Here is a 27861-nt window from a genome sequence, read left to right as displayed (position 1 = left end):
CCCTCCAGGAGGAAATCTGAATTACAGTTGGTGGAGGCGATACGGACCTTCCTCCCCTACATGGAATCTCCCGTCACGCCATTCGGGGAGCTGGGTGTGTGAAAGGTGAAGCTGCTTCCTGGGGAAAGCCCCTCCATATAACTTCCCTAAGAGCTTAATTCCAGAAGATCGATAATGGAATCGTGATGTCAGAGAAGTGTGGCCTGATGCCACAGGGAGTGTAAATTTTAGTCCAAGTGCAACAACAGGAAGGTTCTTGGTGGTCTCATCTAAAGGAGCCCCTCTCCCCACCTGACTACAGGCCCCCAGTTCATCTTGCATGACCGTCTTCACAATGGGAACTTCCGTGGTCTCTTTGTTGGTTTGGTTGTCTGTTGCTCCTCTTCCATGAGAGCCTCCCTGCTTTGTTCGCTCCTCTGTCCCCAGCATCCAGAGCAGCTGGCACAAAGCGGGTGCTTCCTAAATATTTATGGAATAAAGGAAAGGATGGCCGAATGCCATTCAGTCTGTTCTAGATTCAGGGAGCAAGGAATGCAAAGTAAATGAGATATAGTCATGGGTCTTCAGGCTCACAGATATTTGGATAGCTTATTTTCCAAAAGTTGGTTGCCATTATCAAATTATTCATAAAAAGAGAAAATAAAATTCATAAAGAAATGTGAGGGAAATACCCTTCACTCATTTTACAGATATGCTACTAGCAAAACAAAATAACATTTTACATCTTTAAAAATGTTTGCAGTCAATTCAGGTGAGGGTGCAGATACTTTAATAAGCTTACAAAGGCTATATTCCCTTCAAAAGGAAATGCGGCAACAGATATCAGGAGCCATAGAAAATGGTTTTTTGACTGAGACATGACATAAAAAATTACCCACTTCCTGAGAAATTCACTTCTGGGAGTTTATCCTAAGGAAAGATTTCCAAATGAATGGAAAATTATATGTACAAACTATTAATACACGCACGACACGAATGAATCTCAAAATAATTATCCTGAGTCAAAGAAGCCGGACCAAAAAATAAAAGCCCCCAGACCCAGTACATCTGTTTGATTCCATTTCTATAAAATTCTAGGAAATGCAAATTAATCTATAGTGACAGAAAACAGAGGAGTGGTTACCTCAGGCTGGGGGTGTGGGGAAGGATGGGCACAAAACTTTTGGGGATTGTGAGAATGTTTGGCATCTTGATCACGATCATCGTTTCATGGGTATAAGCCCGTATCAAAACGTTAAATATGTGCATTCATATTACATAAATTATACCTCAATAAAGTTGTAAAAGAAAAGAAAAAGAAAGGGCTGATAGACACAGTAATCTGGATGAATTGTGAAATCATCGTACTAAGGGGGAAAACCAGACATAGAATAAGTAATACATGCGGTATGACTCCATTTATATACAATTCTAGAAAAAGCAAACTAATCTCTAGTGACAAAAGCAGGTCAGTGGTTGCCTGGGGTGGGGGGTGGAGGGAGGAACACACTGCCAAGGGGCAAGAGGAAACTTTGGGGCGCGATAGAAATGTTCCATGTCGTGATTGTAACGGTGGTTTCACACGTATACACATCTATCAAAACTCACCAAAATTTACCCTTTAAATGGATTCGCTTATTGATGTAAATTAGACCTAACTCAATAAAGTGAATTTAAAAAGAAAACAGAAGAGACGAAAAAGAGGCCTTAGTTTAACTTCTGGTGCCAGGAATGCTTCAAGCCGAGAATAACAGCACAGGCGTTTTGCCTGGGAAAAATATTTAAATGGGCCTCTCAGCTATATAAGAGCAAACCCGAAATTCTATTCCTGAATGGAGACCTTGGGGACAACAAGGAATTAACCTTCTGTGTAATAACAAAAAATTTTGTCTTCACTAAGGTCAGAGGTAAAACTGCCTAATATTCACAAGGAGCGACTGTTTTCACCCCTCTGTCCGGGGCTAGACCCAGGGGGAATTGGGGTTCTGAGCTGTAGGGAGGGAGGCCTGAGTTAAGAAGACCCTACTCTAAGTGATGGGCTGGTTCCTGAAATGTAGTGAGAAGTCAGGGGCTCAGGGGTTCGGGGACAAGAGGTGAGTAGAGGAGCTGGGAGAGGGAGGCCAGGACAGCGAACGAACAACCAGGAGTGAAGAGATACGGTCATCCATTTTAAGTTTTTCCCCTTTCTCTACTGTATTTCCCCTCCCTGAGCTGTCACCCACAAGCCTTCGGTAAAGTTAGGCTAAATGCTACAGTTCAATATTAACTGTGTTTGCGGGTATTTATGGGGCGCAGCGTCCAGGTAAAGTGATCTGTGGAGAGCCATGGAAGCCTGGAGATAGGATTACAAAGTTGCTAGAAGTGACCATCAGGGAGGCCCCTGAAAAGCTAAACAGCAAACGGTTTGGGGAAAACATGGAAGAGCCCCTCAGGGATTCTTGGAACTACCGTCTCCATGCTCATATGGCAGGAAGTGGAGCACAGACACTACACGCGGTGTTGGTGTTCGAAGGAATGGTGACCTCCTAAAGGTTGGTAGCCCGGGGACATTTGGGATGTTTAACGACTCACCCCCCGCCCCCTCCCCCCACACACCTCGCAACCTCCCAAGGAGGTTTGGGCTGTTTTGAGCTATTTTGAACTATAATACTTTGGATAGAATATTTTGGACAGAAAAATACTAAGTCCAGGTTACCTCTTTTATCTCAAAAGCTCGGAAGAGACCTATGGTATATGACCAAACCCCAAGGAGTAATTGCCTCTGGCTGATTGACGTCAGTTAATGACTGGACTTTGTACCCAAAAGAGGGTTAAAACCGAAGACAGTTGGAGGGAAGTCATTTCCTCCTTGGATTGCCCGGCAAGAACATCTAAAATGAAAGCCTTTCGTCACCTCGCTCTTCTCATCCTCCTTTTTGGAGCCTCAGGTAAGGAACATTTTGCAATTTTTATTCTTTTAATCATGTTTGCTGTCTCTGAGATAGAACCAGCGGGCTTAAGCTACTAGCTCCAAGGTCCAACAAAGCAGACTATTTCATGGCTGAAGTTTCCTCTCCCATTCTGCTCAAAGACGTAGGGCATTTCAGTGCGATGAAGGAAGACAGAGCACAAGTAAAGGGGGCTCTGGGCTAAGGTGTGGGGTTCAGCAAGCCAGAGATTTGTCCTCCAGAGTTCCTCAGGCCAGACAAGAACAACTCAGTAGGTTCCGAGGGCCTGATGCCCTTCAGTAGCCTTTTCTTTGGCCCCCAAATGTCATTTGGACCCTAATGCAGTGCAGGGATCTGGTTTAATCCCTGATTCCAGCATCAGGAGTCTTTTGTCTCCTTCTACACGGGAATTACGGTTTATCTCTGGGCAAATCCCTAAACCCATCTGGGTATTGGCCGGCTCTTCTATCAAAGATGGATGCGCGTATCAATCTCACAGTTACTCTCTGACTCAGGGTGAGCCTTTGTTAAATGAGAAGAGTAGCAGGGATAGGAGGAGCAGCAGTGAAGATGGCCAGCTGGTGGGGCACCCAGGCTGGCTCAGTCAGTGGAGCTCACCACTCTGTCTCAGGATTGAGCCCCGAGTTGGGTGTAGAGATTACCTAAAAATACACTCTTAAAAAAAAAAAAAAAAAAAAAGGTGGTCAGTTGGTGAACTATTTTCTTGCTCCTGGCAGAGCAATGGTTTATCTCTTCAACACTTAATGACTGTTTAAGCCAGGCCCTGTTGAAGGTAGAGAGCCAGATTCTGGCTCACAGCCTTGTGGGGGAATCAGTGGTCTTTCTATATCGGAGGGGTTAGGAATTGCTTCCTCACTTAAACTTTTTTTCTTTTTTTTTTTTTTTCTCCTCACGAAAACTTCTAATATTTGTTTTTAAACTGGTTGTCAGTGTCAGCGTTCTTTGAGACAAGGGTTCTAAAAGAGTAATCACTGGGTCACTAAGAGTTTACTACTGTTCCATGTGTCCAGGGGTTTCTAAGAGTTGGAAAAAAGGCAACTCTGATGATCACCGTAGCCCTTAGGGCAAAAATCATCTCTACTCATCCTGCTCTTTAAAAAATTAATGTGTCTAAAATTATTAATGGGTAAACATCCCTAGGAAACAATTTTTGGAGAAAGTTTAATACACACGTAATGAGGTATTTTTATTTCATCTCTCTTTAAATAAACCCCGCCCTCCCTAAAATGGGGACTATTGCCTTAAACTATAAAAAGACAAAAAAGACAAAAAAGACAAAGACTGCCACTTTCAGGTAGTAACAGCGCCACCTGCTGGCATTGTCAATTGTCTTCACAGAAGACTACTAGAGAATATTAAACCCGGATTAATAGTCTAGCAACTACAGGCCTAAATGATGTTACTTCTTGGTCCTTGTCTTCATCCATATTAACTTTTTGTAATACATTTCAGTAACATTTTTCCAGTTTCTTTCTCTTTAATTTTATCTATTGTGAGGGTTTTGTGTGTGTGTGACCGAAGTAGTCATGTATTTTCTTTACTTTTTTTTAAAAGAGAGAGAGCGAGGGAGAGAGCGTGCATGAGTGGGGGAGAGGGGCAAAGAGAAATAGAGAGAATCTTAAGCAGGGCTCATGCTCTGTACGGAGCCCAATGCAGGGCTCGATCTCACAACCCTGGGATTGTGACCTGTACCAAAATCAAAAGTTGGACTCTCGACCAACTGAGCCACCCAGGTGTCCCCATGTATGTCGTTTTTAATGTAGTCAACTATATTTATTTTTCAAGAAAGAATGATTGGGTACTAATTAGTATTAAAGAATAAGTAACTGCCGTTATATATCGAATGTTCTTTCTTCTGAAACTTGGTATCTTTGTTCCTCCAGCCATTGGGCAAAATACAACTCCTTCAAGTAGCGCTACCATGAATGACGTAATTGCTGCTGCCACAACACCTACCACAACAGCTGCCACAACACTTACCACAACAACTGCGACAACTGCCACAACACCTACCACAACAACTGCGACAACTGCCACAACACCTACCACAACAACTGCGACAACTGCCACAACACCTACCACAACAACTGCCACAACACCTACCACAACAACTGCGACAACTGCCACAACACCTACCACAACAACTGCCACAACTGCCACAACAACCGTCACAACTGCCACGAAAACTCCACCTACTTCCTCTGTGGCCTCTGTTTCTATATCGAGTTCAGTTACAGACGCCACTGCCACGTCTACAACAAGTAAATCAAGCACAGATGAAAACACAACAACTGCATCTACCCCTGGCTGCGTTTCTTCTGGGAGCAATGAGCCAACCACAGTGGTTACTTCTCCAGAAACACAAACGACAGAGACGGACACTGGATCATCCCTCATCACAGTCCCCCAAAGTAATTCCTCAGAGGCTGTTCCTTCAGTGACTTCTGGCAATGTCACTTCGCCTGAGAGCAGCCCCCCAAACCCTGGTCCCCCAGGTAAGAGCGATTTCCTTAAAGACTGCTCCTTTGCAGAGTCCTAGTATTGTGGAGGATGGTAGGTAAGTGTGTTCTGTGGGGCAGAGGAAAGTGGGTATAGAGAGACCCAAGGTTTCCTTGAATATGAACCCCTGGAATTACAAACTCTGAGTCAAGGGGCGCCTGGGTGGCTCAGTCGGTTAAGCATCTGACTTTGGCCATGTTCTCACGGTTTGTGAGTTCGAGCCCCACGTCAGGCTCTCTGCTGTCAGCACAGAGCCTGCTTCTGATTCTCTGCCCCCTCTCTCTCTGCCCCTCCCCCGCTCTCTATCTCAAAAATGAGTAAATATTAAAAAATTAAAAAAAAAAAACCCTGAGTCACAAAAGCTAGTAGTCATGGCAGAGACCCTAAAAGATAACCCACGGTTTCATTCTGTTCTCCTTTGCCCTCCACCTATCCTACTTCAAGTTAGTTATGGAATATTTTTTTTTATTTTTTTTAATGTTTATTTATTTTTGAGACAGGGAGAGACACAGCATGAACAGGGGAGGGTCAGAGAGAGGGAGACACAGAATCTGAAACAGGCTCCAGGCTCTGAGCTGTCAGCACAGAGCCCGACGCGGGGCTAGAACTCACGGACCGCGAGATCATGACCTAAGCCGAAGTCGGCCGCTTAACCGACTGAGCCACCCAGGCGCCCCAGTTATGGAATATTTTTATGGACTTGGGCATCATGAAAGCTACTTTTCTAGCTTCCATCTCCCTAGGAGATTTTAAGAAATAGTTTCAGCTTCTCTGAGAAGGCAAGGTCCAAATAAGCACTGTCTCTCCAGCCCCACTGGTCTGTCTCCCTGATCTACGCAAGGAAGGAGTCAGTGCTATCCTGACTCAATGTTAGGGGAAAGTATGACATTGCAATGGTGGCTGTTCACAGTTTGGAGTTTGAGTTAATTCACGGAATGTGAGTCTGAGGAATAAAAAGCCAAACAACGGCAGTGCTCAAATGGTCCTAGACATGGGGCCATTGTCCAAAGGACAGATGTTTCAGGAATACTGTCCTGAAGAGTTGGCAGTTGACCTCAAGTCAAAATTATTGAAACAGAAACCATTTGCCTCATTTCCCAAAGTTTGGTCTTATTAGAATAAGGGTCAGCGAACTTTATCAGCAAAAGCCAGCTAGTAAATATTTTCGGTTTTGTGGGCCACAATCGGGTTTCTGTTGCAGCTACTCCAGACTGCCATTTTAACATGAAAGCGGTCACAGTCCATACACAAATGAACGAGCCTGGCTGCACACCAGTAAAACTTTATTTACAAAAACTGAAGACGGGCCAAATCTGTCTCATGAGTCATAGTTTACCAACCCCTGGTCTAAAAGAATCGTCAAACCTAGGCTTGAAGGGTCTAGATAGATCTAAGAACTGGCTGGTTAAGCAAGGGGAGACAGAACCTGTATCTAAGACCTGGGTCCCGGTCTGCCTTCATGTTTGGAGGGACCACTCTGAAGACTAGGCCACCTGGGTCACAGCTGCACAATCGGCTCTACTGAAGTCAGGAAAGGGAACTTTTCTAAGCAATTTCTGCTTCCCCGGACACTCCCTCAGAGTAAAACCCCTCCACTAGCTACCTGGGGAGGGGGCAAGTCACTTCTCTCCTGGCTTCAACTTACCCATCTGTAATAAGGTGTGACTGAACCAAATAGCCATCAAAATCCCTTCCGGCTGCAACATCCTGTGACTTTATTCCTGTCGCACAGAACAGGCTGACAAGTCTGTCCTTTGTTGCCGGAGAGAAAGCATTCCAGGACTTGTCTGCCTGGTGTATCCTGAGTGGGGTTGTGCTCAGTTCCTTCCCTAGGATTTTCCAAATCATCCTTGCAATGTGGGGATTTTTGAAAACACCTTTTATTTTACTTAGCATATTAGTTCATACCGAGGTGCCTGAGTAGCTCAGTCAGTTAAACATCTGACTTTGGCTCAGGTCGTGATCTCCCGGTTTGTGGGTTTGAGCCCCCGCGTCAGGCTCTGTGCTGACAGTGCAGAGCCTGCTTGGGGTTTTCTGTCCCCTTTTCCCTCTGCCCCTTCCCCACTTGTACTCTTTCTCTCAAAAATAAATAAACATTAAAAAAAAAGATTCCTTCATGTCTTTTCAGGGCTTCAAAGCTCCTTTCTTTTTAACTCTGAATAATATTCCACTGCCTGAATGTAGCACAGTTTTATCCATTCACCTACTGAAGAATATCTTGGTTGCTTCCAAATTTTGGCAATTATGAATAAAGCTGCCATAAATATGTCTGTGCAGGTTTTTGAGTGGGCATGTTTTCAACTCCTTTGGGTAAATACCAAGGAATGTGCTTGCTGGATTATATGGTATGTTCAGTTTTGTAAGAAACTACCAAACTGCCTTCCAAAGAAGCTATACCATCTTGCTTTCCCACCAATGAGAGTTCCCATTGCTCCAAATCCTCATCAGCGCTATCTATCTATCTGTTTATTTTGAGAGAGAGGAGAGAGTGTGCAAGCAACGGAGGGGCAGAGAGAGAGAGAGGAGAGAGAGAATCCTAAGCAGGCTTCGTGCTGTCAGTGCAGAGCCTGATGTGGGGGCTCGATCTCACAAACCGAGATCATGACCTGAGTCCAAATCGAGAGTTGGACACTTAACTTACTGAGCCACCCAGGCGCCCCTAATTTCTATTTTTTTAATAAAAGTAGGGGTGCCTGGGTGGCTCGGTTGAGCATCCGACTTCTGCTCAGGTCATGATCTCTCGGTTCCTGGGTTTGAGCCCCACATCGGGCTCTGTGTTGACAGCTTAGAGCCTGGAGCCTGCTTTGGATTCTGTGTCTCCCCCTCTCTCTGCCCCTACCCCGCTCATGCTCTGTCTCTCTCTCAAAAATACATAAACATTAAAAAAATTTTTTTAAGAAATGAATTAGGCCCAAAGTTATGGAAGAAAAGAAGCTTAAACAGGGCAAAAGTATATTCAGTAAAAACTAAATCTCCCTCCTATCCTAAGCTCCTAGGACCCAGACCCCAGTTTCTCAGAGGCAACTTCTGTGGCCAGCTTCTCATATCTTTCTCCAGAGGAATTTGTGCAAATACGAGCATACACATTTGTGTGTTTGTGCATGTTCCTCTCTTTTTATCACAAAAGAGAGCACGTTGTACACATTGCACCTTATATATAGCTTTTTTTAAAAAAAATCAACAATTTCTACCTATAAGTTCGTAAGAATATTAACACCTTTTGATCAGTCACTTGACTGTTTCTGAAATCAAAGCTCAGAATCATTTCATTCGACAGAGGTGGAGAAAATGGCCAGCCAATTTGGCCTCTGACCTAACTCCACTCCCCGATCCCACCACTTCTCCAGAGAGAGGAAGAGGCTATATCCTGCCTGGTCTGGGAGCACCACCCAATGGTGTGGACACCATTGCAATATAATTCTCACCAACTATTCAAGTCATCCACTCAGAAAGCCAGGGGAGAGAGTGTGCCATCATCACTTCCTCTGAGAATTTTCACTGAGTTAATCTGCAGGGGCCCCTTCCTGTCCCTTTTCCTTTCTTCATGCACCTGTGTGCTATGTTTGTTAACTCAAATAGAACACCTAGTTTCTTGGGGGGGGGGGGTGCTTCTTGCCTCTACCTCCCTATAAGGCAGTTATTCATACTTTCCTAGAAAATAGGATTCTCTCTCTCAAGTGGTGTTAAGGAGCCCTACCTAGTGTCAGAGGCACAGACATCAAGGTTCTGAAGGATCCTTGCAATCCCAAGATTCCAACGATGGAATTAGAAGACTGCTGTCTCTATAAGTACACTCTTGCCCACCGGCCCCTGCCCTTTACCGTTGACAAGCCTCTGGCTCCAGAATTTCAGCAACAAACTCCCTCAAGACGTAAGGGAATATGTATTTGCTTCTAGCTCTTCTAAGGGTGTGCTGTCGAGTAACATAACCAAGGGATGGAAAGTGCCCAGAGGGAGGCAAGAAGATTTTGAAGTATGTTTCTGGGTGTAATTTGTTGTCATTCTGTGGATTTTTAATCTCTTTCTCCTCCATCTCAGATCCCAGCAGTCCTTGCCAAGGAGCTCCCTGTAAAGGCGGTTCTTCATGTGTTAGCCTGAATGATACCTATTTTTGCCTGTGTTCGTTAGGATATTACTATAACTCTTCCACTTGCAAAGAAGGTGAGTTACAAGGGATGAACCGGGCAGAGCTGCATTTCAGACCTAAAGTGGAATGGGAAATGTAAAATAATGTCAAAAGAGCCTCCAGAATAGTAGAGGTAGAGGATGATTTATAGGTAACAAAGGCCTGCTGAGTAGAGAAAAAGCTCCTGCTTTTAGTTCAGTGGAAACTAGAGGGATGGGAGATGGACCAAATCAGAGGTGTGCGTGAGCTTGTCCTAAAGGTCTGGGAGTGTGTGTGTCCCTTCACTGTACTGGTTAAAGGGAACGGTGCCATAGGGACAAAATGATGAGTGTTGCAGCCCCTGGAAAATTCTGACAACTGCATAAATACAAAGTCGTGCTGTTACATGGGGACACCGATTCAGGATAAGGTGCCATACTTAAGACAAACATGAGAGCCTACTCTCTGACCTCGATTCAGTTCTCTGTCACAGAATTTGCTTGCTCCCAACAGAAAGCTCCATTTTTAGAGACTTAAGAGCCTCTTGGCTCCTGAAATGGACTTTAGGAGCAAATCAATACACCTCTGGCATAACCCTTTTTTGGTTAGTTCAGCTGGGTGCTCTGCAGGTCCAAGGCTGTTTCCTGAGTTAGAAATTGTTCTCTGTTTCATGAATGAAAAATATCTCCCCCTGCCAGAGCAGACCAATTATACAGGAAATGAATGTACCGTGTTGGCCACAGGGATTAGAGATACCCCAAAAGCCAAACGGACGTTCATATTTCAGCACTAATAATCTCATTTCTGGGCATCCACTCTAAGTAAGGGACCCCAAATATAGAAAGGTTTGTGCATAAAGATGTTTGCTGCAAACTTTATTTTTCCTTTTAAATAGTCGGTAGCATTAAAACAAATAAAGACTATTAATGAAGATAATATATATTTCATAGAGTATTTTTCAGTCTTTAAAAATAATAGTTATCAGAAAAAAATCAATAGTTATGGGGGGGTGCCTGGTTGGCTCAGTTGGGAGAGCATGCAACTCTTGATCTCAGGGTCACGAGTTCAAGTCCCATATTGGGCGTGGAGCCTACTTTAATGAATAAGCATACAAGTAAATGAAATAGTTATGAAGACTAGGTAATTATTTGGAAAAGTGCTTATTATGTGACAATAGGTAAAGAAGACTCACAGTGTAAACGTGGAATTGTAACGATGCAAACTATGCACAGAAAACAAAAGCTGGGCGAACTGTACCAAAGCAAAAATGGTTGCGTTAGGCTGGGTGAGATTTGGGGCAACATTTTTGGTACTCCCAGACTTCCCATAATAATCATCATATAATGTTTAGAATTTTAGAGAATAATCTATGTTTTAAACACAATGGAAATTAACCCTTTTTACGTTAAATATTACAAAAAAGATTCTGCTTAAATTTCAGGAAAGTTATTCCCTGGAATAATTACTGTAAAAGTATCAGAAACGTCTGGTTTGGAAGATGAAAATTCTATGGCCTATCAAAAATTACATATTAAAGTTACTGAATTTGTAAGTATTTTCCTACCTTTCTTCCTGCATAAGTGTCCTTTATTCTAACAATGACTTACGGATGTAGGACTGGTGTTCAGTCCGTACACACTGGTGCAGCTGTATTAGTCCGTGAAATAGTGAAATGCACCCTTACTGGTTGGTAAATAACAACTCTCCTGAGCCCCTGGCACCTGGTTGCCCTGGCTCCTCCGCTAGGACACTTAGGCCTCCCCATGATCCTGCACCTAGATGACTAACACTAAGCACGGCAGAGGGCCCTTCGAGGCTTGTTCCAACGATGCCATACTCTTTTTTTTAATTTTTTTTTCAACGCTTATTTATTTTTGGGACAGAGAGAGACAGAGCATGAACGGGGGAGGGGCAGAGAGAGAGGGAGACACAGAATCGGAAACAGGCTCCAGGCTCTGAGCCATCAGCCCAGAGCCTGACGCGGGACTCGAACTCACGGACCGCGAGATCGTGATCTGGCTGAAGTCGGACGCTTAACCGACTGCGCCACCCAGGCGCCCCGATGCCATACTCTTTGATACAGAAGCTATGAGAATATTTTTAAATGGAGGCGTGTCTGGGTGGCTCAGTCAGTTAAGCGGCAGACTTCGCCTCGGGTCATGGTCTCGAAATTCGTGAGTTCCAGCCCCACGTCGGGCTCTCTGCTTTCAGTCCAAAGACTGTTTCAGATCCTCTGTCTCCTTCTCTCTCTGCCCCACTTGCATCCTCTCTCTCTCTCTCTCCCAAAAATAAACATTAAGAGAAAAGAATATTTTAAAATGGACACATAAATATAATGATGTTTTAAAATATTTTCGTAGGAAAAAAATAAAAAATAAAATATTTTCGTAGGATTGAAGAGAGAAAAATTAAGGTTTCTTTTTTTCCTTTCTACCCTCAAATGTGCGTATACTTCTATCCTAGTCGGGCTTTTTTTTAATGCCTGGAAAAGGAACTCTGTTCAGATTAGTATCTCTTACTTTTTCTCCCCCCCACTGTCGAAAATGTCAAAATGAACCTTAGCTTCATTTCGTTTTGATGATTGTGAGTGAATGTGTCAGCATGAAAAGGGGTGGAAATCTCCATTCTGGATCTATGTTAGACCAGTGTTTCTGAAAGTTTAGTTTTAAAGAAAAAAAAAACAAACAAGGAGCCAGTAAATATGTCTTAGAACCCTAGGTGGGGAAACACTTTTAAAAGCTAAAAAGACATGGAAGACCATACCTTTCAATTCTGAATGATTTCATCACAGAAGAGTTTTGCTAGTAGAACGGTAAAACATAAAACACTATTGTCCAGATGATTTACAGATTGTACAGAGACAGCTAGTGCTCACGACCAAACAGCCGGTGCCTGGCCCTGCGAGGGTGAAACCTGACTGCAGCCTCCTGGCCTTGGCCTTGCACGTACCGCCTGTGCACGACGGGCCAGCTGGCCACGACCTAGCGTCTTATCCTAGATCTGCATTCCAGTTCTCCCACTTGGATGATTTTCCGGTGCATTGAGGACAGCAACATCCATGTGTTCCTATTTCCAGGGAACCCCTCTACTGTCTCAGGTGGCTTTACTGAGCAGTGGCCCCTGTGGCCACCACGTTCCCCAAACTTGCTTTGGGTATGAGTGTCCACAAGCGCCCTCCTGCTACAGGCCTATGCCCTGGTCTTCAGAGACCGATTTTGAGACTTGGTCTCAGTCAGGTCTTGATGGGTTCAGAGGGACCATGAAGGGGTGAGAGCATTCTTATAATTTTCAGGAAGTTTTTTTTCCTGAAGAGGATATGCCAGAACTCATTTGCGGCTCTTACAGACAAGAAGAGAGAGATAATTGACTTTCTTCAAGGTCCTATTAGCAGATTTTGTAGCCAGGGCAGTCCCAGCTCAGGCCCCAAGATGTCTCCCAGGGCCCATTTTCTATCCAGCTGGATCCAGATGGACAGTCTGCAAAGGGATGTGGAGTTTCCCTGTTGCATACGTGCCTGGCATTTTATGTGTAATGTTTCTAACTCCCAAAACAACCTAATGGGGAAGGTGGTACAATGGTGCTATTTTGCTGATGAGGCTGTTAAGGATCAGGAAGGTTAATTAACTGACGCAAGGTCACCCAGCTGATGAGTGAGGAGGTAGGGACTTGAACTCAGACCTGCCTGACCACAAAACTGCTTCTTCTCCTTCTCACCTGCTGGCTGTGTCGTGCAGTAGAGGGCCGGCAGGCCTGTTTGGGTAGCTACTGCCTTCTTGTCCAGACTTACAGCCCTTCAGTTTGATATGTGTATATCCGGACAGCCTCAAAGGGTGACCTGGAAGATTTGAAAAAAACAAAAAACAAAAACAAAAAAACAGAGACACTTTCTCCTATGCCAGATGCTAATTTTGTAATCTCTTCTATAGGCATAAGAAAATTAAGTGGGCAATGGTCAGTAGGGGAATGAGAGGGCCCTTGGAGGATGACCAATGAACTTGTTGCTAAGTGAACTCCTAGGCCCCTGATGGTTTACATAAATGCCAGCTATTCCTCGTATTTAAAAGAACTAAAAGGCATATGGATGTATTCTGGATGTAAGGCTACCCAGACTCACTAGAGCATCAGATTTGTTTGAATTTGACTAGAATAAAAGAGAAATGATTTAACATCTTTTTAAACGACATTGGTTACCAGGATCTTTTAAAGCATTGGGTCACCATGAGGAGAAAAATAGTAAAAAGTCATTGGATTATAAAAAGGTTGCACCAACCCAGTGGAGCACTCATATAATAAAATATGGAGACTGGGGCCCACAGGAGGGAAGACATGTTCAAGGTCATGTCTTTCACGTTTAATTTATTCAGTCATCAGTCAGCCAGTGTTTGTTGAACATTTCCTGGGGATTGACCTGTGTTGAGTGCTATGGGGTGGGGGCGGGGGAGGTTATGAGAAAGAGAAAACTTACATTCTAATTGGGACCCTCTCACACCCCCTTCCACTTCACCCCTGCCTGAGGTCCCACACCCCCTCCACTTCACCCCTGCCTGAGGTCCCACGACACAATTCTGCCTAGTGACATGTACTTGTGCTGGACCCCCTTCCAGCTCACAAAGTCATGTATCAATTCCATCTCATTTTATACCAATAATAGCCCTGTTGGTAGGAATTACTGCTACAGCAAGGGTTCCCAGGAGAAGAATGAGGTCCAAAGAAGTTCTACAAAAGCTGACACATGGAGAACTGTGACCTTAGGTGTTCTTCCCCGTCCAGCCTGCTCTCTTCTGAGCCACACTGCTTCTGAACATTAGTGTGTGGGCTCCTTCCCCCTCTCTGTGTCCCAGCACTGCCTCTGAAATGCTTTAAGGCTTGTCTGCTTTAGGAAGCCCTCTCTGGTTCTCTGCAACTGGAAGAGAGTTTTTCTGGATTTCTATGGTAGATCGTATTGCTCCGTGGTGCTTACCTGTCTCAACTTCATGGTGTAGTCTCCTGTCCGATCTCAGGGCACAGCCTGCCGTCTTTGTAACCTCTGTGTCTGGCATCCTGCCTCAGCAAGGTGGGAAATTAAGTAAGCGTTCCTTGGGTAGACTGATGAGTGTGTGAAGCATGCTTTATAGATAAGTCTAACAAATATGCAAAACTTCACAGTGACTTTGAAAATACAAACTTAACAAGTTAGTCTCCTTAGTTTTAAAAGTATGATCATTGATTTGGCTGGGTGCTTTAGGTGTCTGTCTTTTTTCCTGGAGAACTCTGACTTTACATCAGAATCTTACTATTTTGGAACAAAAATTATCGAAATGTGTTAGAGCACATGCAAGGAGCAAACTGCTGTGATTAACCATGCATATTTACACCAAGGAGGTTAGAAATGTGTTTATGTGAACACCTAGATATAGTATCACATTCCCCCCCCCCACACCTCTTCGTGGTTATTACTAAATCTGTTCTTCTCCTTCACAGTTTGTGAATGCATTTAACAGTTTTGATTATGGACAGACTATAATTCGTGAAGTAAGGTAAGTGGATTGATGGGGGACTTTGGAGGCAGGTAATATGCCACGTTGTTTTGCCACTAAATATACAGCGGTTCCATTTTTTCCCTTTGTTGTAATATCTTGCCTCCTGAATTGGAGGGTGTGCTAGTAGGTCCTTTGAGTGAATGAATTGTGGATAGCCTTTCCTTCCTAGCCCTACTGCAAAATTATTCTGTAGATTTCTGGTCATTTTTCACCTGATGAAGGACTTGTATCAAATACCCCTTTCTCACTGCCCTGTCTGTTCCATCGTCACCTCCACATCCTATCATGAATTAATCACGGGAGGGAATTTTAAATTAGAATCTGAATCCCATTTTGCTTTTTGGACTCCCTTTTGCGGTGACCATTTGAGTTTGGATTTTCTCAATTGTTCTGAGGAATGAATATGGCTGTAAATATTTCCTAAGTAGGTTGGCTATGTTTTCAAGCTTCTGATATTTATTCAGAAGTCAAAATGGAGTCTAGAAGAAAAAAAGAACAGGAAAAATATAGCCTGAATCTTAAAAAACACATAGCCAATGGTGCACCTGCGTGGCTCTGTCTGTTGAGTGTCTGACTCCTGACCTCAGCTCAGGTCTTGATGTGAGAGTTGTGAGTTCAAGCCCCATGTTGGGTCCTGTGCTCGGGTGTGAAGCCTGCTTAAAACACACACACACACACACACACACACACACACACACACACACACACACAGAGCCACAGGCTGGAGAGGGAAGGACTTTTTGAAAGTCCTTTCCCCCACCCCTCTCTTTTAGTGATTGTATCACTCGATTCCTCTTGGACAGTGGAAGAATTAGAATTTGACACAGAGGTTCTTGGGGCTCCAAACTGCAGCGCCCAGTGGAGAGAGACCATGCAATGTCTTGCTCACAGCAGGCGCTCACAATCAGGGGATCTGATGTGGTGTTCTGTGCTCATGTTCCCTGTAGCCCCACCCTCCTTCGTTCAGTGTCTGAGCTGAATCTGCCTGCTGACCCCCCTGGCCCTCTGGGGAATGACCCAGACTCAGTGTGGTTGATTACTGCTCTCTCTGTGCAAGAGAGGAATGCACATTCACACCCTTCCGTCTCCCTTAAAGTATAAGTGAGGTTTGCCAGCTCAGCAAGAAACCTACTCTTTTTTTTAATTTGTTTTTTTAATGTTTATTTATTTTTGAGAGAGAGAGAGAGAGCGTGTGAGCGAGCATGGGAGAGAGGCAGAGAGAGTGAGACTGGACCCACAGTGGGTTCCATGCTGACAGCAGAGAGCCCGATGTGGGACTCAAACTCAGGAATCAGGAGATCATGACCTGAGCCAAAGTCAGATGCTTAACCGACTGAGCCACACAGGTGCCCTAAGACCTACTCTTGATTTTCTACAGAAAGTGACAACTTACTATTTCAGATGTTACTTGTTCTTGTTCTGGTTAGTTTCAGGCTTTTAGCACCTAAAACGGACTGCCCACAATTTTTCTCAATATCCTCCAATAGGGCATCGTTTTAGCCATAGATTTCCTCTGAGCGCACATGGAAGAGAGATAGAGCTTCAGGCCTGTAAATTGCTAGCATACTACAAAGCCAGGCCTTTATGTTTGGGCCCCAGTTGTGGATATAAGACAGCGGCTCAGGGCTGAAGCTGAGAGACTGGGGAGTCCAGGAGGTTTGAAAATCAATCTGTCAATTCTTCAGTTCAGTTCATCAAGTGATGGATTCATTTCATTTTTAGCACCTCTCCTTCAGCAAGATCGGAAACACGTGCTGGTGATAAGGATGTCTCTGTAGAAGTCGTAAACATTTTCACACAAACTACAAAAGAAGATGAGGTGACCGTGTCTAAATCCATTCAGAAAGCAATTGAAAACAACAAGGATGACATTACAGGATATATTAGTAAGTGTTCAGTAATTTTATTCGAAGTTTACCTAAAGACCTCCCTTTGTGAAAACATTTCCATTACATGTGAGAAGAGGGCAAGAAAAGCAGGAGAATTGAATCCACTGATGGGCCCAATGCCTGTTAATTAGTCATTCTTCTTCCCTCTCCTCCCTCACTGGCTCTACTTATCACTTTGCTCCTCTCTTTGGAAGGCAGTCGTGAACAGATGGTCTCTAGACAGGAAAAGATAAAGAAAGGAGAAACCAGAAGGCTTTATACCAACTTGTAGCTTCCAAATGATCATAGAAAGCCTTCCTTACTCTGTTTCCCCTTTAGTCTGACACGCAAGCCCCTAGCACAGCTGGAACAATTCACTTTTGCTGTGTCACAAACCACCCCAACCTTAGCGGCATGAAACAGCAACCATTTATTTGTTGTAAGGCCATAATTCCCCTCCTGGCCTCGCTCATCCTTCTTTTTGCTCCTGCTGAAACTTCTCCTTGAGTCTCTTAAATTTTTGCTTTTTAATGAATGTAACCTTTATGGCTTAGTTTGCAAAACTGTTTTCTCTTTTTGGAAATACACAAATCCTGTTCGTGTATAGCTTTCCAGCACCTTTCCACTTTCTTCGAGATTTCACCCAGATTCTCACTGTTCTCTCAGGATCTGGAATGTAAATAAATGCTCTGGGGTAAAGCACTTAACCTTCTACCTGAAACAATGGAGGCCCCTCTGCACCATACCTTCTCCTTGGGTGCTGCCTCTTGGCAACGTGCATTCAACTCTTCACTGAGTGTTCCTTCCTGGCAGAAGAGACTGGAGAAGACTAGTTGTGTTTCTCTCATGTCACCCATCAACATGACAGCCGCCAGGTCTGGCCTTTCTGTGGGCTCCATAGCATGAAATACACACATGACCCTCCATTTGTTCACCTGTCTTTCTATTTTACCCGTTTTCTCTTTGTTGTTGGTTTTCCTGTTTGTTGTTTGGGTTTTGTCTGTGGCAAGCTTGATCTCATTTGGGGCTCTAGACTTTATTACACTACTAATATTCTGTCTTTGGTTATGGGACCTTCTTTCTGTATTTTGTTTATAAACCTCATCTGAGAATTTCCTGTGCAAACCATATGTCCATTTCTTTTTATTTTTTATTTATTTATTTTTTAAAGTTTTTTTAAAGTATTTATTTTGAGAAAAAGAGTGGAGGAGGGATAAAGAGAGAGGGAGAGAGAGAATCCTGGGCAGGCTCTGTGCTGTCAGTGCAGAGCCTGATGTGGGGCTCAAACTCACAAACCATGAGATCATGACCTGAGCTGAAATCAAGAGTTGGATACTTAATTGACTGAGCCAAGCAGGTGCCCCTAGTCGGCTTTTTCAAATGGTAGGCGATGAAGGAAGGTTAGTTACAGGTGTGGGATGTTTAGAAGAGAATAACTACTTTCTGTTTTACCTGCTCCTATGTTTGCCCCTTACTCTATTCTCAGATTCATTTTTTTATCCCTAATGTCTTTCAACATGCTTCTAGACAAACATTCTTAAAAGAATGCGTTCTCATGCCATGCTTCTGCTCAGAATCTACCAATGGATTCCCAGGCTTGTAGGATAAAAGTCAACATCCTTAGCCTGGCATTCAAACTCTGCTGTACATGTGACTGAACAAAAGCATGATTATTTGTTGAGGTTCCTGGTGTGGCACTTGCATTGACATCATTCAATTCTCAAAATAATCATGTGAAACAAGAATTATTAGCCCCGTTTTATAGATAGAGGACACCTGGATCCACCAAAAATCAAAAAACCGAACAGACAGCTCATAGCCTGTAAATGGCAGGGCCAAGAATTCTCATCTCTCTCCCACCTCGACACACCACCTCTCCCCTGCCCAAGGACAACTTCACTACTCCCTGACAAGAGTCCTTTGCTGCTTTTCATGCCTACTTTTCTCCACTTGACAGACTGCCTCTCCTTTGACTGCTCAAATCTTCCCTATCCTTCAAGACTTAGCCCACCTCCTAGAACCTTCATGAGGTTGTCTTTAGCTAGTTGAGCCTCTGAATTCCCATTGTACTTAAAGTCTGGACCGTGAGTTGACTGGGGGGACTTTCTGTGGGCTCAGACATGTAACTCCACAAAGATGGGGCCCAAAAGTTATATAACTACTATGTCCCTTGTGGATCCCAGCATAGAACTAAGTGAAAAAGAGATCTTGCCCTTGAACATAATTGTACTACCTTCTATTGAATTAATTTGAATTGAATACTATAAGGACATGGTCATAGAAGGGAAAATTAGGGAGTTGGATTTCAATATCCCAGATTTCCTTTTGTTAAATCCCAAACTGTATAGAAAGGTGTGTATAACAATGGAGTAAAATGCTTTCACAAGTTACTTTATTCATATTGTCTTTCTGACTGTATTCTTGAATTGCTTGTCCCTCTCAGTTCAAAGCCTGTGTGATTATTATGGTTGTGAAAAGGAAAACCAGCAAGACAAATGTGACAATGGTTTGCTGTGTAAATGCAAGCCGGGGATGGAAAGACCTAACCCCCAGATCCCTGTGTGTGTTGGTGAGTGTTCTACCTGCTTGTGAAATTTCTTCACAACCCCCACCTTCTCTCCTTTTGCATTTGCAAAATACAAGCTTTACTGCTCAAGTGTCCATGTGTCTCAGGGGTGTGCATTTGGGCTTTAGCCACATGGGCCTGGACTGAGGCCTTGGCTCCGAGCTGGTGAGGAAGCCCATGTGCAGCTTCACAGGGAGCGTGTCATGTGCACAGCCAGGGAGCACCTCACCTGACCCAGAAAAAGCAATGTGAAAAATTGTGTTCTGTGACATATCACTTGGGGGTTGAAGGCGTTGTTTCTGAAAATCACCCAGAAATTCTGTTTTGAAGCCTCTGCTCCAAAGTGTCCTGACACCTGCAACGCAGACCATAATAAGCAATGCTTACTGAACAAGAACAGTGGGAGCCCCGAATGCGTGTGCCTCTCAGGCTACGAGGAAGATGATCATGGGATCTGTCGAGAGTAAGAGAAACCACTCTTTTTCATCTTGCCATAGCTTGAACTAGCTAAAAAGGATAGAACTTGTAGACATATGCATGGGTTTAGGGTCAGGATGTTGGAATGCTTCCATAAGCTGGTAAGATAAGAGCATGATCCTATCACCGTCATCATCATCAATGGTTTTCGAACATTCTCTGTGCGCTGGGAACCATGCTAGGTAATATGTCTCCCAAAACAATGCTGTCGGGAATGGATTTGTCCCCCATTTGCAGGTGAGGAAAGTGAAGCTCAGAGAATGTAAATAACAAGCCCCAGCTCACAGGGCAGCAGATAAGTGGCAGGGACATGTGGCCTCACAGCCAAGGGGAACCCACAATGCTCCAGGCCTCTAGGGTTCAGCGTAGCCTGAATTGCTGAATCTTTCTGGAGCCCAGAGGATGGAGTGTTCAGTCAGTAGGAAATGGGGCCACTGGGAATTGTGTACCCTCTTCAGCCTTCCAGAGCTCCATGGAAGGTGCTCACCCAGAAGAATGGAAGCGTAAGGCAGAAAAGAGGAAGAGGAGAAGGAGGGGGGAGAATGAAAGGAAGATGGAAAGGAAGACTGGAGGCTGGGTGGGAAGTCTGACATGCTCCCCGTGGAGACTCTGTACCATGGTTTCCATTATTGTATTTTAGGTGTGCCTTTGGCTACAACGGAGTCAACTGTAAAGACCGTGAGTATAAAAGTTTTGCTTTGTTAGTAATCATCTGAGAAATGTGGAGCACATTCAAAATTCTGCCCAGGACTCCAAAGTCTCTGGCTCCCTTCATAAAGAGTGAGAAACTCTGCCTCCAGTTGGTCTTCTGGGTCATGCCATCCCATTCCTGCCCTTAGGTCATGAGCAGCAACACCTCAGCTGTAGGAAATAACAGAACCCAGCCCACGAGGGAGGCTGGCGCCTCTGCACTTGGCCGGACCAGAGGAGGGCGTCCAAACATTCTGTTCATTCTGTACATCGGCTGAAATATGCATTTTCTGTTACTAGTAAGGGTAAAAGACCAGTATGTTCCAAAAATGTCTGTGATCGTGGGAGAGCAGAACTAAAACCCAGACATTGAGATACTCAAATCTTTTTGTTCCAGAGCCATTTACTAGCTTGCAGTGTATTGTTGCAAGTTCATATGCTTTGTTCTCTCCCACATCCCACTGCCACCAGTCTAGGACAATACTAACTTTATATTTTTAATTATATTTTAAATCTTACCTAACTAACTAAAGACCAATGATCCAAGATGAAGGAAACATGACTGTGGCCTCCCAGTGAGCCACAAAATTCATGATGAAAAATGCTCTCAATTTCTACTATATTTGGTTGCAAGGCTGTATTTGCTAAGTCATTTCTTTCTTCTGGGCTTTTAGCATCTGCACCTACAAAATGAGAGTTTTGGACCAAATGACCTCTGAGGTCGTTTCCAGAGTGGTCTGTGCCCCCATGAATCCAAGTTGGAGGTGGCATATATGGCAGTCACAAAGCAGACAGAGAGAAAGGGTTCTAGAATAGCACTGTCCAATAGGAATGTAATGTGAGCTCCACATTTAACTTCAAATTTAAAAAATTCTAAGTAAATTAAAAAGTTTTTGGTATCTTATTTATATTTGAGAGAGAAAGAAGCAGAAAGTGAGTGGGGGAGGAACAGAGAGAGAGGGAGACGCAGAATCTGAACCAGGATCCAGGTTCTGAGCTGTCAGCACAGAGCCCGACGCGGGGCTCGAACCTACCAACCATGAGATCCTGACCTGAGCTGAAGTCAGACACTTAACCAACTGAGCCACCTGGGTGCCCCAAGTCAATTTTTAAAAGATACATAAATAAAATTATTTTAATAACATTTTATTTCACTCAATATATCACAAATATCATTTTTTAACATGTGATCAATATAAGTGTTATTAATGAGAAATTTTACTTGTTTTCATACCGTGTATTTGAAATCTGCTGTGGGTGTTATACTCACAGGCCATCTCGTAGCCACATTTGTAGTGCTCGATGGTGCTAGCCAGAGCAGCTCTACAGGAAGAGAATGGGCTGTAATGAACTCTCCCCTCGTTGATTGTATTAAGCCTCTATTAGTGAGAATTTTAAGTCCGGTCTAGTTCTCCCTGCTTATCAACAAGGCCAGATACGGTGGGCAGGAAAAGGCAGCAGAGGTGAGGCCAGGATGTGGACCTCAGTTGAGATCTCAACTCCTACAAAGTCCAGGAAGGCCCTGCCACTGACCATGGCCTCCTTTATGTTTTTGGTCTTCTTTTATCTGGAAAGGCAGCCTCTCCTGATTGGGTTCGGAAAACACAGTTGTGGGGGAGGTGCTAAAGGAGATGAGTCTCCCACCCAACCTGCCACCCAAGCTGCCCCTGGTGGGGTCAGGGACCAGAGCCTGATTGTCTTCACAGTCAGGGACCACTGGGAACACATGTACCTTTGCAGTAGACAGTGGGGGGCCGCTCATGGGAGGTTGTGCCTACCCTTTGCTCTTCCTTTTCAGAATTTCAGCTGATCCTAACTATTGTGGGCAGCATCGCTGGCATCCTCGTTCTTGGCCTGGTGATTGCATTGATCTTCTCAGTGAGGTACGGAGTGGACGGGTCCCTTTCCCTAGGGCACAGCACCACCAGCATCATGCTCGAGGTTCTAAACATACCCAGCCTTCCTGCGGCAAGAGAAGGGAAATAAGGCGAGGCCTCTTTAATACTGTGGGCATGTTGGCTTTTTTTCTTACCTTAATTTTCTTTGGCTTATATAAGCCATACGTGATCACTGAAGAAAACAGAAAAATGTGTAAAGGAGCACAATTAAAAAATCATCCACAAAATTGACCACCCTGAGGCAACTGACATTTTGGCATATATCTTTCCAGATTGTTTTTCTTTTTCAATGATATTATAGACATAATTTTGTATGTTTTGTGGGGTTTTTTTTATTCCTTTTTAAAATTTTTATTTATTTTTGAGAGAGGGAGAGGGAGAGAGAGCAAGTGGAGGCAGGGGCAGAGAGAGAATCCCAAGCAGGCTCCCCACTGTCAGTGCAGAGTCGGACGTGGAGTACAAACTCCACGAACCATGAGACCATGACCTGAGCTGAAATCAAGAGTTGGACACTCAGCCGACTGAGCTACCCAGGCCCCCTGTATCCTTTGTGTTTTAAAACATATATGGTTAAGGTTTATTATTATTTTTTAGCACGTAATGTGACATAGCAACTATTTTCTGATGTCACCGAAACCCTTTGTTAGCAGTTTTCAACCCCACTGGTGTTGTCAAGTGCTGTTCTCAGCAAGGACTGGCCCAGAACCCTGCAGCAGCGGTTCTCACATCAACGTCAGTAGAGCCACTTGGCAGCCTGGTGCCTTAAGTGCCCTTCCTAAGAACTTGGGTCGAGTCGTTTCATTTATTCGACAAATATTTCGATAAAGTTCCCTCCAATAACAGGGAGAGAGAACACTATTATCTCCGTTCCCCTTCTAAATGTGCCAAGTGCGGGTGCACTTTGGCAAAAACAAAGCTACTTGTTTGTAACATTTAGCTCATATCTTATATTTTGGCAAAATAGGTATTTTTGCACTATAATGTGAGAGGATAAATAGATTTTGTTTCTTCTTCTCTCTCTCTTTTTTTTTTTTTTTATTCCAGTTTGATATTAACTCTTTCCTCTAGAGCCTTTATCATAAGGATGCAAAGCTGGGAAATGGGAATGTGAATTTCCCTTTTCTAGGAAGATGACTAGAACATTCTGTTCTGGACCAAGGCTGTCTCCTCCTTTCCTAGGAGGATGGCTAACTGTCTTGGGTGTCCAGTGTCCTCAGGCCTGTTTGTGGAAACTTGTGACCCCGTGACAGCTATGTTTCTCAGTTCCTCCTTCCTGCTACAGAGCCAGGTTTGCTCCTAGTTCAGCCTCACATTCATGATTCTTGGGAACACATCAAGAATTATAATTTCTTGCCCATTTCAAAGGGAAGGAAGTCTCTCCTCAGGCACCTTAGACAGGAGTGCTCTCAAAGGGAGGCGATTCTGTTGTAGGCTGGGATGGCCACCAGGGTCCACAGGGTGAGTGGGTCTTCCCTTATGACATTTCCGGTGGATGACTGTCACCCGGGAGTGTCCTGTGAGCATCAGAGATGCAACCAATGCACGCCACACTGTGGCATCCGGGCACTGCAGGGGCAGGTCTGTGTGTGGAAAACAGAGCTCATTTGGGGCAGGTACCTCCCTCACCTGCAAGTGTGTATCCTTGACTTTGAATGCTTCCACTTGAGGTCCTTGAGGGGTCACAGCAGAACCTGGGAAACGCCTCTTTCTCCTTATAAGACCTTTATACCTCGAACTTTTGTTCACCTAGGTGCTTCCACACACAGTGACTTTGCTTGAATGAAAAATGGTGCCGCCAATCAGCTTTTCTCTTTGACCTCTATGATTGTTTCCATATATGATTCAAAAGCACCTTAAGAATAGTAACATTATTAGCAAGATTTCCATGAGACCAACCGAATTACATGACACTGTTGGACCAGTGTTAATGTTCTGTTTTTGGGTTACAGAGAGTTTACGAGGAGATTGTCCTAAAACTTAGGGAGTAATGAGGTATCATGGGTCCTGGGGCACCTAAGAACTTATTCTTAAATGGTTCAGACATATTAACAAATTGGGGAATCTGGGTGATGGGCATATAGAAGCTGCATGTAGTTTTTGTTTTGTACCTTATATGTAAATTGGAAATTATTTCAAAAATTTAAAATATTTTTAAAAAAGGATATTAATGTCTGCTTCAAGGAACTTTCTGCCATTGTCAGATCCTACTAATTCTTGTTACCATTTATAGGTCAAAGAACAAAAACAAGAATATTGAAGAACAGAACTTGATTGAGAACGACTTTCAAAATCTGAGACTGAAGCAGACTACAGGCTTCAGCAATCTAGGAGCAGACGGGAGTATCTTCCCTAAAATCAGGACGAACGTCCCCAGTCAGCTACACAATCCCTATGCAAACCAGAGAAGTATGCCTCGCCCCGACTACTAGGTGAGTCAGCTGGCTTTTGAGTAAAATGCCCAGGACAGAGCAGGCACTGGGCTATTGTATCTTCAAGTCCTGGCTGCCTTGCCGTCTTTTTTGTGTTTATTTTCTAATCAAAAGAGAAAAGTTAGAGGATGTTCCCTCCTATTGCTAAACAGTCACCACTTGGTCCCTAACACTGACCATCTATGTAACTTTAGACACATCACTTAATTTCCCTGACCTTCTATTTCCTCAGCTATAAACCCAATTTAGATGTCCTCAAGGTCCCTTTAAATTACAAACTTCTACAGATATGACTCCAGTCTTTGTGATGAAAATTCCTAGGCTGTTTAAGGGCCTAGGACTGAGGTCAGGCCTGGGAAGAAGTGTTGGATGAAAACATGGTTCTGTGGATTCCTTCCAGCCTGCCCATATAAAGGCAAATTTCTCCTTTCCTCTCCCCAGACTTCAAGGCATAACCCAATCAATTTCTAGAGAGATAAGGCAAGTTAGGCTGGTGATGCTTTATTTCCCTTGGGAGGATTTTCAAGGCGCATAGCTTGTATTCATTAGATTTGTATTGGATAAGCATGCTGGCATTGTTTAGTGTGATCTGAAGAAAACTGTAAGAGGCCACTTTTATGGGGAAAGGGGACTAGGGGCCTGAGCTGGAAGGAAGGAAGGAAGGAAGGAAGGAAGGAAGGAAGGAAGGAAGGAAGGAAGGAAAAGGAAGGAAGAAAGGGAGGAAGAGGAAAAGGGGGCCAGAGAAGAGAGAGGTAAGAACAGCAAGGAGAGAAATGAGTTCTTAAAAGATGAAGAATAGGGGAGGAAGGGAAAGAGGGAGGGGTGTGAGTGAGGCCTACCCAGAAGAGTAGATTATAAAGAGGATAAAGGAAGAGGAGGACACGGAAGGATGGCAGAGGGGGGCTGAGGAAGGGGAGCATAGGCTCCGCATTCTCTGTGCACATTACACTTCTACAGACTGCCCAGGTGAGCACACTGCCTCCAAGGATCTTAGTGTTCTAGGGACATTCTGGGAAAACTTGCCTTATCTCTATTTTGAAATCCCATGATTTGTTTTGCACATAAAGTTTTCTTTAGTCATGGAAGTCTGAACGGTAAATGTATGTGCAAGCAGTTGACTTGTACAAGAAGGTGCCATGTTGGGTCAGACACGTGGTCTAGCCAAGAACGAGCATCCTATGGGAGTGTCTGCTGCCCTCCCACCAAGGTGAACCCTAACCAGCAAATTCAGTAAAACCTCCTTTCCTCCTTATGCAGGGAGCCTTTACTTTAAGCATAATCTCTAAAGAGAATCCTTTAGAGGTAGAATAAGCATGGGATTTAGAGTCAGACCTGAGTTCGATGCCTTGCATCTTTTGTTACTAGTGCTAGCTGTGTGATCTTTGACAAGTTATTTGACTTCTCCAGGTTTGTTTTCTCATCTATGAAATGGACAAAATAAAGCCTATCTCATAGGATAAAAAACAAGCTAATATGTATAAAAACCTAGGTTAGTGACTATTCTAACTTGAATAATACTGTTCAAGTAATGTTAATTAAAGTAATGTTAATAATTTATTGATCTAAATTTTCTCATATGTTGCTGTTGCAATAGTTCCTTTCTAAGAGTTTCCCTCCCCCTCTCCCTTTCTCTCTTTTTGTCTAGAATGGCAAAAACTGGGGACCATCCATGGCCTCAACCCAGTGTACGAGCTTTTACTTTGAGTGTCTGAAAGACTAATGGACAAGTGAGCAGCCACAAAGATCTGGCCTTTGGTATTTCTCTGCCACCCAGCACCTAGCCTCTCTCAGTGGAAGCTGTGACTGTAGTGAATGCTTGTTTGCTAAGTACCTATGAGATTAAATGCACATAGATGCGATTCGCACTTGTAAGGCAGTTGATTTTGTCCAATCAGTACAATGGTTAGGTTTCTGTTTTTGTTTTTCCTGGCAACAATAACCATGTCCAACCTAGAGGAAAGCTCCCCAGGATTGTTTGCACCTGGGAGAATGTTACTGTGACAGCCTACTGATCAGTGACCTAATTCTGAGAGACTCTTACACATCAGGTATGGAGATCCCAGGGAGGGGTGGGAAGAACTACCATCTTTTAAGGTTCTCGGGCTTATTCTCTCACAAGTTAAAATAGGATGCTACTTCTAGCCCTCGAATACGGGATTTCATCACTTTTGACCTGCCAGGATCTTGTGACCTGGTCTCATACCAAGAGGACAGAAAGAAGACCTGTCTCTCAGCTTTTTGGAGGAGAAGTGACTGGGAATCCAGGATCTTTTTGATGTTAATTAGAAAGCCCAGACTAGAAATGTCCACCATGGAGTACATTCTAAAGTTGTCGAAATGCCAGGAGTGGGTAGAGGCAGGGAGAAAGAAAAATGTAACCAGGAGTGGAAGGAACAGAGGCAGGAGTCTGGGCCTGGAGGATGAGTATGAAGGCAGGCATGCATGATCACCTTCGTCCTCAGATCCCCTCCTCAATGAGTGAACGGACATTTCCTCCCACTTATGTCCTACCCGAGACCCAGAGCCTACGTACAAGAGTGAAGACAAAACCCCAGGAGCAAGAGCTGGAAGTCACTTTGAAATTGCAGACATTCTGTTCTGCTGCTGATGAAAGAGAGAGCTTGTGACCCGATCCAGATGTCCAGCCTTGTAATACAGAGTCCAGAGATGCTTCGCGGAGGCCTCGGCCTTCCCTGGGGACAGAGGCTCAGCAGTGGCCGCCCTCCCACACAGAGCCATGCCCAGCACAGGCTTTCTTTACTGTTAATAGTGTCCTTGTTTATGTCTGATGTCTGGTCCCCTTGCAAGTTATTTTTATTTGTTGTTATTATTATTTGTTCTTGACTATTAACTGTAAAGGTAACAAATAAAGTGTGTTTGGTA

General features: G+C 44.0%; 1 protein-coding gene across 1 annotated transcript in view; it reads left to right on the top strand.

The window, feature by feature from the left end:
• MUC13 (mucin 13, cell surface associated) overlaps positions 1-27861 on the top strand; it is a 30266-nt gene extending 2405 nt beyond the window's left edge. Inside the window, exons 2-13 of the mRNA XM_019839884.3 lie at positions 2692-2906; positions 4811-5422; positions 9465-9587; positions 10973-11079; positions 14992-15047; positions 16773-16936; positions 19362-19487; positions 19815-19947; positions 20602-20639; positions 22450-22534; positions 24780-24978; positions 26624-27861. Coding sequence (XP_019695443.3) covers positions 2762-2906; positions 4811-5422; positions 9465-9587; positions 10973-11079; positions 14992-15047; positions 16773-16936; positions 19362-19487; positions 19815-19947; positions 20602-20639; positions 22450-22534; positions 24780-24978 — 1788 coding nt within the window. The 5' untranslated portion in view covers positions 2692-2761 and the 3' untranslated portion in view covers positions 26624-27861. The remainder of the gene's footprint in view (positions 1-2691; positions 2907-4810; positions 5423-9464; positions 9588-10972; positions 11080-14991; positions 15048-16772; positions 16937-19361; positions 19488-19814; positions 19948-20601; positions 20640-22449; positions 22535-24779; positions 24979-26623) is intronic.

This window comes from Felis catus, chromosome C2, assembly GCF_018350175.1.
Source record: "Felis catus isolate Fca126 chromosome C2, F.catus_Fca126_mat1.0, whole genome shotgun sequence".
In the NCBI taxonomy this organism is placed as follows: Eukaryota; Metazoa; Chordata; class Mammalia; order Carnivora; family Felidae; genus Felis; species Felis catus.
This window is presented reverse-complemented; position numbering and strand designations above follow the sequence as displayed.